General features: G+C 35.2%; 1 protein-coding gene across 1 annotated transcript; it reads right to left on the reverse strand.

The window, feature by feature from the left end:
• Positions 1-321: 321 nt before the first annotated feature.
• Positions 322-9,357, reverse strand: LOC131597589 (protein NRT1/ PTR FAMILY 4.2-like). The gene is made up of 5 exons (XM_058870279.1): positions 9,142-9,357; positions 3,344-3,449; positions 2,498-2,715; positions 1,230-1,741; positions 322-1,063 (listed from the first exon to the last, which is right to left on the reverse strand). The coding sequence occupies exons 1-5, from the start codon at positions 9,355-9,357 to the stop codon at positions 322-324; spliced, it is 1,794 nt and encodes a 597-aa protein (XP_058726262.1).
• Between the last annotated feature and the right edge of the window lie 1,999 nt (positions 9,358-11,356).

Consider the following 11,356-nt stretch of genomic DNA (forward strand, 5'->3'; position numbering starts at 1 on the left):
CAAATCAAACAATTGCTTAATAAATAATTTTTTTTACCTATAACAAATACATTTCTAGAGTGTGAGTTCAACACATTTTGCTATGTGAAGATCTATTTGGTAGGTAACCTACAAGTACCTCTATAAACGGCCATTGAACTTTGACATATTCCCTTACCCTAGTGAGTTTCTAAGACCTATCTCACCTAAATTTTATGTCATCAAAATATAAATTAACAATAACAATTGATTTCTTTATTTATTTGACTTTCAAATATATTACATGTCGTTGTTCAGATCTTAAAATATTATTGTATTCCTAACTTACATTAACAAAGAGATTTAGTACCTCTTAGCAAAGTAGACATAAAGGGAAAAATTAAAAAAATTGATAACACCAAGAAGAGCATAAAAATAGTCTAACCTAGAATGATTTAAATCTTTTCCACCAAACCATTCCCTGCCAAATCTTCCACTAATTGAATTACTTAGAGACACTAACACAGAACTCATAAACATCCCCATAGAACTTGAACACCAAGACAATGAAGTACAAATACTTCTCATACTCTCAGGAGCTTCTGAGTAGAAAAATTCAAGCATTCCTCCCATTGTAAGTGTTTCAGAGAACCCTAATAAAACATACTGGAACATTAACCAAAAGACAGAAATTGTATTCTCATTCTTGAATGCTTCGAGCCTTTTAGATTCCATCATTGAAGCCACAAACATTGATATTGATACCAATGATAATCCTATTCCCATCCTAAAAAGTGGCTGGTAAAATTTATTGTTGGTTGTTATGCCTTTAGTTTTGTTCATGTGTTTGAATTGTTCAAATACGATTATAAATGTAAGCGATATTATGATTGGAATAATTGCTAGAGATTGTGTAGGGATTGTGAAACTGTATATCTTTCTATTCATAAGATTCCCTTGTTGTACTGTGAATGTTAAGCTTTGCGCCAGACTACAATTCACCATGATTGTTGTGAGAAAAATTGAGAGAAGTCCTATAAAGGTTTTTGTTTCCTTAACTTGAGCAACGCCAATGTTTTGATCCATCAACGCTTTGTTTAAAAACCTAGAAAAAAGTAACAACATTTTATTTATTTTGTGATTCTTAATATCTATTTATTCATATTTTAAAATACCATTTATTTAAATATCTAATCTATGAAAAAAAATAAACCAACCAGACACTAAGTTATATTTCAATTTTATAATCAGTAAGATGATAAAGAGCTTACTTGAATTTATCATGAAATTTCTCTTGAGGAAGTAATTGTTCTGTGACGTCATGATTCAAACTTTCAGTAGTTGGCACCTTTGTATTTCTTATTGAAGCAGCAAGTACCTGAATGATCCGATTCACAGGACTTCCAGCAGGGCGTTTATATCTATATAATGAAAAACCAGACACAAAAGTGCATAATGCTAAACTTGAAACAAAAACCATTATCATAAAACTTGTACTCCATCCATATTTTTGTTCAATTGAAACGATAACACTTGTTGCCAGAAGACTTCCAGTACATAAACTAAAAAAATACCAACTGAAGTAAGAGGAAATGAGACTCTTGTTAGTTTGATCAAGTTGATCAGCCCCATGTGCAGCCAAGGTAGACCTGGCTCCCCCAATTCCCATGGCTGTACAATAAAGTCCAATATAAAGGTAAAGAGCTTGAATGTATGATGGTATTTTATTCTCTTGTGGCTGCAAATTAGGATTTTGTGCTTGGTATGTTAACATGAGTAGTCCCTGAATTTTAAAGAAAACAAAATATAGGGTATATTAGAAGTGTGCATGGTGAGGTTTGGATAAATTTTGAGGTAAAAATATATTCGGATGAAATGATAAAATTATTTGCAGATCGATTTAATTTTCTTTTTTGAAGAAACTCAAAATTTATTACTAACAAAAGATGCTTCAAGTACAAGACGTACTTAGAAGACTACAACCCGGTAAAACTCCAATCTAAAACTAACCCCGAAAAAATAACAGACAACATCGAACAACACAACATCTAAACATAGACTAGCAGTTCAATTTAATTTTGAATGAGTAATTTAAAAAATTAGATCCAACTTAATTTATAAATTATCATTTTTTATTAATATTGATGTTATAAAGGCACAATAAAATAAAACTTAATATTACAAGATACTTTAAAAAAATATAAATTAAGCTTAAATATATTAAATTAAACTAATAAGTAACAAAGATAAAATTAGAAATTAAACAATAATAAAATAGTGTAATCTAATATGCCGTACTAATAAAATAATAGAAAAGTATTAAAATATATATAGGCATTATAGTTCGATTTTTAAATTCAATTTATAATTTAATTATTGAAGGGAATGCAAACACATTTAATAATATTCTTTTTATGCTCAATTTTAAAAAATCAATTTATGATTTTAATTTGAATTGATTAAAATTTTAATACTTTATATAAAAATTGATATATAAAAAAAATAATTAAAAAAAAAAAGAGAAATGAGATTTTCATACCATAAGTTCTAAGCCACTAGAAAATACAAATACAGTGAATCTTGTTATGTAAGAGTCACTGATAAATCCCCAAATAATGCTGAGCAGAAAAGCTGTTCCCAAGAAGTTGGTAACCATAACTGAAGATTCAGAAACTGAATAATGCATTGACTTGAAAAAGTAATCAACTAAGGTAACTCCATTGCATGAGATGATCAAACTCTGCATAATCTCTACAACTGCACTCACAAAAATGGCCATTAGATTTATTAATATATATCATGTCATAATCATATTTATGCTTCTTGTGACATTTAAAAAATTTGTGATAGATGAAGCACATAGATCTTCTTTGCCGACAAAAAAAATTAGTTAAATGTATATATAATATTTTGTCGTCAATAAAGATTCATGTGCTTCACAAAAAGTTAGCTTGATATATATTATGGCTGAATTTGTGAGGAACTTTTCTAAAATAATTTTTAAATAAAGTTATAACCTTTTATAGAAATATAATAAGTATTTTAACAACTATCTACAAGGTGAGATATGATTAAATAAAAATTTGATATAAAATATATTCCATCAATATTAGTAAAATAGTAGATTTTGTAAAATAAATAAAAATGTAATGTTTTATGTTACTAAAACATAATTGGGTCTATTTTTGAACCATTCCCATGAAATAAATATAAAAAAATAAATTACAAATCAAGCATATTTTGTATTACAAGGTGATGTTTATATTTTAAATAGATTTTTGGATCAATATGCAAAAAGAAGAAAATCGCCAAAAAAACCATTTTCATGAATGAAAAAACCAATTTCATGAATGAATAAAAATAAAAGAAACAAAATTTCACTTACCACATGCAAAGGAAGCAGCTTTTTTTCCACCATGCTTTCTTCTATCTGCTGTCTTGCCTTTGAAATCAGTATACTCACCACTTCCAATATAACTAAGTTCTGGATCCTATATACATATTTGAAATTAAGTAAAAATAAACAAACAAAAATTTCACAAAATAAAAAATAAGAAACTAAACAGAAAATATAATGCTCATGAATTAAAACTATAGACCCAAATTTAAAAGACACAGAAAAGCAAAAAGTATACCATGGATGAGTGAAAGATTATTATTGTTGTTGTTACACAATATAGAGTTTGTTGTGAAAGAAATTATATAGCAAGAAAATTCGTTTTGCAGTCAACAATATACTTTCTGTCAAAAAAAAGTAAAAGAGTAGATTTTTTAAAATAAATAAACAAATAGAAATTATATTATACTAAAACTGAAGAAAGACTAGTTTTGACTATTTTTCAAGCTTCCTAATGCATGAACCAACAAATAAATATCTATAAAAAATGATTTTGTTCTTCCCTTAGAATCTATGATTCATTGTTTCTTTTTAGTAATACTCCGTAGTACTCAACATTAAAAAAAATTGCTTATAAAATTATTTATTGTTTGTTTGATATTAGATGAATTTAACAAACTATAAAGTAAATATTTGTTAAGTTATCAATAAAGATTTTATTGATTAGAGTTCCATGTCTAAACACGTGCAACAAATATGTGCAAAATAAACTTGAATTCTACGTTAAAAGAGTAGAAGACCCGCACGGGTAAACTCATCCATATTTTAAATCATTCCATAAATGTTATTATAAAATCATTAATAATTGCAAGTATTTAAAAATAAATATGTAACAAATTACGAACATAATATATCCAATATGACGAATAAATATAAATATTTACAAATATCACTAATACCTATAAATATTTATAAAAAATTTATTGAATATTTAATGATATAAACCAATCGTTAGTTGGTCCAGTGGTGATTGGCACTGGACTTGGTAGGTAGAACCACAGTTCGATCCCCCGCGATTGTGGTCGGGAAACTCGCCCCCGAACTTGACTAAACAGGTAGTATAAAGCCAAAAAAAATAGTTACAAATTTGTTAGAATCTTAAACATTTAAACTCATTTGAATTACAATTTTAAAATATATAATTTATTATCTATTACTACCTTCGTCCCTAAATATTATATAGCAAGAAAATTCATTTTGCAGTCAACAATATTTTTTTAACTTTTTGTCAAAAAAAGTAAAAGATTCGATTTTTTAAAATAAATAAACAAATAGAAATGATATTATACTAAAACTGAAGAAAGACTAGTTTTGACTATTTTTCAAGCTTCCTAATGCATGAACCAACAAATAAATATCTATAAAAAATGATTTTGTTATTCCCTTAGAATCTCTGATTCACTGTTTCTTTTTGTTTTTTTTTTATCCACCTCCCTATGGGGATCACCTACAGCAAAAACTCCACTTTACCCCTGCTTCGAAAATGCATTTCAGAAGTAATTTTTTTTTAAATTTTTCCCGACTTCGGAAGTGCATCTCCGAAAACACCAAATAGAGGATGTTTTCGGAGATGCACTTCCGAAAACACCTTTTTTTCAGATTTTAGAGTGTTTAGGAAGTGCATTTCCGAATTATGCAGAAGTCTCTTATTTTTTATGCTTTTTCTAATAGTCCCGTACGAAATAAATACAAAACGTATGATATATACAAAACAAAAGGCGAACAAAACAAACAGCATATCAACGAAAAATACATATAATAAATAAAATTCAAACAATATATACAGACCAAGTCATAGTGTGCGAAATATATAATTCGAATACAAAAAAAATAAACCCGAACCTCTACTGGGTATGCCTAACCCTCTCTCCCTGGGACCTCCTCTCCCGCTTATATGCCGCCGCACGGCCCGCATCACCGACGATGATCTCCACCCCGGCGACTACCTCTGGACCGCCCTGATCAATGATACCTCGATCCAACGCGTCCCGCCCAAGCAGCTCTATCCGCTGGCAGATCGGCAGGAGATCAATGGCATGGTCATACTCGGCCTATTGGTTCTCCAGGATCTCCTCGTACGCTGGCCTAGGAGCGCCGGGAGCGTCGGATGTCATCAGAGGATGTGACACCCGATAGAACCATGTGACATACCCCTCCACACTGTGCCAGTCCTAGGTGACCTACATGCGACGATACTCCTCCAGGACCACATGGCGCCCCCAATCCTCAAATATGCCAGTGAGTTGCACTCGGGTAACTGTGTCGGGAGTAGCCTTAAAAGGTGACCTGGGTATCATCTGCACAAATCCAAACTGCCGCATGCACCGCTCAGGGAGATACCTCACCATGGTGTTGGTCCCGCATGCCAACCAGCCAGAATATAATTAGATGCTATCAAAGGGGACAACAGCAGTGTAGTCGCTGAATGGCCTCCAACTGATGTCATCGTGCATCGTGCGGTCAGGTACCCACGGTATGGTCCCACTGCATTGATTCCCCTCAGGAGAACGTATCGGGCGGCCCTAGGCATGGCGTCCTTGTACGCAGAATCAACGTGGAAGCCGTGGATGCGTGGGAAGTAGGAGATGATCCAGATCTGAAACACAAACACGATAATCAGTTAAAATAAATACGAACCATAAATAAATATGAAACAATTAAAATGAAACGTACCGTCAAGAGTGTGCAGGATCCGGTCAACTGACTGGTCCTCCAGTTGGAGGCCTCATTCAGCTTCTGGTATAGGTATACCAGAATAGCTGACCCCCAGTTCCACTGATGAACGGTAGTCAAGTCCATGAAGTAGCGGAGGTAGGTCACCTCGACGTATCTTGCACTCTTGTCCATAAAGAGTGCAGCGCCTACCACAAACATGAACCAGCATTGGAGAGCGCAGGCACGGTGATACTCCATAAATAGGTCGTTCTCCGCCTTCTTGGATTCGGCCGCCGTCACCAGGTGGTTCTCGAAATAAGCGCTCAATGTTGCGAACCGGATATGAGGCCCATTTGTCGTCTGACACTCAAAGTCATCCATATCTGGCTCCATACACAGATAGATCTTCATCCACTCGATGGCTTCGACCTTCTAGATCCAGGAATGGTCCAGCAGCATCCCCCTAATCGACAAGTGGAGAAGACACTGCACATCGTGCAAGGTGACCCTAATCTCCCCAACCGGTAAGTGGACAGAAGACGTCTCCCTGTGCCACCTCTCCACAAAGGCCCCCTGCATGTCGTTGCTGATGGTGGTATACCCCGTCATGCACAGCCCTCCTAGTCCTGAAGTTGTCACCGCGTCGTTAAACCATTGCGCCTCTGGTTTAAAGAGATTGAAAATCTTCCGGGCGTCTTTCACCTGTTTCAAAGTCTGTCTCTCCTGTTACAACAAAAACAAAAAAAAAACACTGTTAATTAGACCGTTAAGAAAAATTGTTGAATAAACAGCTAAATTAAAAACAGTTAAATAATAAAACCGGGCAAATTATAAAAAATATCTCTCCCCCCAGATACGTCGAGCGACGTGCTCGTGGTAGGTAATCAGCAAGGTCGTGTCACTGGGCCCCCCCGGGTAGCCCTCTTCCTCCCCGTGTGGAGGGTCAACATATGGTACCTCCTCCGCCTCGTGGTATGTAACTGCATCCTGTCTGATGCGTGCTGGGTTGCCTGCCATGTTCCTGAAAACAATTGACATCAATAAGAATGCGAAACTATTGAAAAAACAAAAAAAAATCAATTCTGGACCACTTCGGAAGTTCATTTCCGAAACTGGGAATGGAGGTGTTTTCGAAAATGAACTTCCGAAACACCCTAGCGAAGCAACTTCTGCAACTTCCATGACAGACCCCAAAATCCAACATCAAAACAACTTATAATGATCCTAAACAACCTAAATACCACTAGCAACCTACCCCTATATCATTTTTGCAATTTCTAAACACCCTAAAAGAGATTTAAATCATAGATCTAAAGATTAGAAAAACTTACCAATTGAAGAGATTGAGTAGCTTTAGGTTGAGATTGAGTAGCTTTTGGAATGCTTAACTGCAGACTTCACACTTGGTTTTGCAAAAATGTTGAAGGGAGGAACTTTGAAGATGACTTAGGGTAAAATGAATGGGGGAGGGGGCTGTTTTGCTTAATCTGCAAAACGCGCAGTATTTCGAAAATGCACTTCCAAAATGCTGTTTTCGGAAATGCATTTCCGAAATAAGACAAATTTTGAAAGAAAAAAAGGCGTTTTCAAAGATGCATCTCCGAAAATAACATTTTTTTGCATTTCGGAAAAGCATTTCCGAAGTTAGGAGTAATTTGGGTTTTTCACCAGAGATGACCAAGAAAGCAAGGAGGTGGGTAAAGAAATTTTCTTTTTTTAGTAATAGTACTCAACATTAAAAAAATTGCTTATAGAATTATTTACTGTTTGTTTGATATTAGATGAATTTAACAAACTATAAAGTAAATACTTGTTAAGTTATCGATAAAGATTTTATTGATTAGGGTGTCCATGTCTAAACACGTGCAACAAATGTGTGTAAAATAAATTTGAATTCTACGTTAAAATAGTAGAAGACCCGCACGGGTAAGTTCATTCATATTTTAAATCATTCCATAAATGTTATTATAAAATCATTAATAATTGCAAGTACTAAAAAATAAATATGTAACAAGTTACGAACATAATATATCCAATATGACGAATAAATATAAATATTTACAAATATCAGTAATACCTATAAATATTTTTTAAACATTTATTGAATATTTAATGATATAATAAAAAATCAAGCATGGTCACTTCAACAACCAATCGTTAATTGGTCCAGTGGTGATTGGCGCTGGACTTGGTAGGGAGAACCACGGTTCGATCCCACCCAACTGCGATCGGGAGGGGGATGGAACCACTTGATGTCAGAACTCGCCCCCGAACCGGACTAAACCGGTAGTATAAAGCCAAAAAAATAGTTATAAATTTGTTAGAATCTTAAACAATTAAACTCATTTGAATTGCAATTTTAAAATATATAATTTTTTATCTATTACTACCTTCGTACCTAAATATTATATAGCAAGAAAATTCGTTTTGCAGTCAACAATATTTTTTTAACTTTTTGTCAAAAAAAGTAAAAGAGTAGATTTTTAAAAATAAATAAACAAATAGAAATGATATTATACTAAAACTGAAGAAAGACTAGTTTTGACTATTTTTCAAGGTTCATAATGCATGAACGAACAAATAAATATCTATAAAAAATTATTTTATTATTCCCTTAGAATATCCGAATCATTGTTTCTTTTTGTTTTTTTTATCCACCTCCCTATGGGGATCACCTCCAGCAAAAACTCTACTTTACCGCTGCTTCGAAGATGCATTTCCGAAGTAATTTTTTTTTCTAAATTTTTCCAAACTTCGGAAGTGCATCTCCGAAAACACCAAATAGGGGATGTTTTCAGAGATGCACTTCCGAAAACACATTTTTTTAGATTTTAGAGTGTTTCGGAAGTGCATTTCCGAATTATGCAGAAGTCTCTTTTTTTTATGCTTTTTCTAATAGTCCCGTACGAAATATATACAAAATATATAATATATACAAAACAAAAAAGGCGAACAAAACAAACGACATATCAACGTAAAATACTAATATAATAAATAAAATTCAAATAATATATACAGACCGAGTCATAGTGTGGGAAATATATAATCCGAATACAAAAAAAAATAAACCTGAACCCCTACTGGGTATGCCTAACCCTCTCTCCCTGGGACCTCCTCTGCCGCCTATATGCCGCAGCACGGTCCGCATCATCGACGATCCTCTCCACCACTACGACAGCCTCATGACCGCCCTGATCAATGATACCTCGATCCAACGTGTCCCGCCCAAGCAGCTCTATCCGTTGGCAGATCGGCAGAAGATCAATGGCATGGTCATCCTCGGCCTGCTGGTTCTCTAGGATCTCCTCGTACGCTAGCCTAGGAGCGCCGAGAGCGTCGGATGTCATCAGAGGATGTGACACCCGATAGAACCATGTGACATACCCCTCCACACTGTGCCAGTCCTGGGTGACCTGCATGCGACGATACTCCTCCGGGACCACATGGCGGTCCCATTCCTCAAATATGCCAGTGAGTTGCACTCGGGTAACTGTGTCGGGAGCAGCCTCAAAAGGTGACCTGGGTATCATCTGCACAAATCCAAACTGCCGCATGCACCGCTCAGGGAGATACCCCACCATGGTGTTGGTCCTGCATGCCAACCAGCCAGAATATAATTTGATGCTGTCAAAGGGGACAACAGCAGTGTAGTCGCTGAATGGCCTCCAACTGATGTCATCGTGCATCGTGCGGTCGAGGTACCCACGGTATGGTCCCACTACATTGTTTCCCCTCTGGAGAACGTATCGGGCGGCCTTGGGCATGGCGTCCACGTACGCATAATCAACGTGGAAGCCGTGGATGCGGGGGAAGTAGAGATGATCCAGATCTGAAACACAAACACGATAATCAGCTAAAAATAAATACGAACCTGTTAGCTGAAGATTTCGTTTTATATTATTTATCCTTCGAAGAAGTAGAAAATCGAAGGAAAGATGGTTACTGATGGCCATCCCTTAAAAATAAAAGAATGGCTACTGATGGTCATGCTTCGAGAGTAAAGATTTCTAAGTTCACTATGAAGATAATGAATACTGAAAGCTAGTGAAAAGTATGTGTCTTCGGGGACTTAGACAAATTTGTAAATATATTCAAGTATTACTACTTAGCGTGTTTTTTCGTAGTGTTTGTTTAATACACTGCCACGCGTCGAAGACAGACTCAGGCGGGAAGATTTGAAATTCGAAGACGGTTTCGTAACTGTCCAAGTAACAGATGGCATCGCTAGAAGTCCTTATGAGAAACGTGGCAGCAGATTAGTATAGGACCGTTAAGGTCGAAACTAGTATAAATAGGAGTCTTAGTGTTAGGATTATGTGTGTTCATTTTTGTACAAATCACTCACATATTTACTCAAGTATCAAGCGTTAAGAGTAAGAGTTCGCTGAGAAAATGTACGTATGACACCACCATTTTAATACATGTGTATTATCTTTTGTTTTTATCTTCCAGAATTATTGCATTTCGTTTACTTCTTGCCATTTACATTTCTGTATCTTTACTTGAACGTCATTTACTTTCGAATTACTTTCATGTTATTTACTTTCAAAGTCTTTTACATTTCTGCAGTTTAAGATTCTTTACGTTTCAATAGTCTTTTTAATTTTCTATGTTATGTTACTTATCTTTTCATTGAAGTCACATTTATATATAACAAAGTGATTGTCAAGACTATTTGTTCTTTAATCGAACAACGCTCATTGAAGAAGACAAATAATGAATATGGTTCGAATGAACGTTGATGACAATCTTCTTGACTATGTGTCCTAGGATCAATCTAGTCGATCCTGCGAGTAACCAAATCATATTTATTATAGTTTGGAAGACTAGCGGTTGTTTACCGGAAATCACCGTAAACAAATTGGCACGCCCAGTGGGACGGTGTCAAGCAGATTGTTTTAATCAATTGCTTTATTTTTGTCTAGACAATATCAAGATCTTGTATGAACCTTAGGAACGGTAAATTAAAGAACAGTGCACAACCGATTCCCAAACGAAGGTACAACAGGAAAATGGTCGTTACGGCCAGTGCATGGGGTAATCAAGATCCCCCACAAGGTTCAGGATCAGGAGCGGCAAATTCGACTTCTACTCAAGAAACACGAGATGCAACGGGTCCAAATGGATCGAGACCTGCAGATAATTCCCAGGCTATGCCTGAAAATAATACAGGACCCTCAGAGACTATTCCAGTTTCAGTGTCGACAACCGCACCCTCATCCACAAGCGCAGAGGACGTATTGTTTGCCTCGACAAATGCTGCAAACAATTTGTTTGGTCAAGGCACGAATTCTGCTTTCGAATGGAGACCAAATAATCCATACGGAATGCCATACCAATATGGAA

This window comes from Vicia villosa, linkage group LG4, assembly GCF_029867415.1.
Source record: "Vicia villosa cultivar HV-30 ecotype Madison, WI linkage group LG4, Vvil1.0, whole genome shotgun sequence".
Taxonomy (NCBI): domain Eukaryota; kingdom Viridiplantae; phylum Streptophyta; class Magnoliopsida; order Fabales; family Fabaceae; genus Vicia; species Vicia villosa.

What these genes read in the sequence shown, in the direction of transcription:
- LOC131597589 (XM_058870279.1), bottom strand. Translation starts at nt 9,357, where the DNA reads ATGACATCCGACGCTCTCGGCGCTCCTAGGCTAGCGTACGAGGAGATC. An exon ending in ATGATGCGGACCGTGCTGCG is followed by an intron (nt 3,450 to 9,141) that starts GCATATAGGCGG and finishes ATATGTATATAG; the next exon opens with GATCCAGAACTTAGTTATAT. An exon ending in AGCTGCTTCCTTTGCATGTG is followed by an intron (nt 2,716 to 3,343) that starts GTAAGTGAAATT and finishes TTGTGAGTGCAG; the next exon opens with TTGTAGAGATTATGCAGAGT.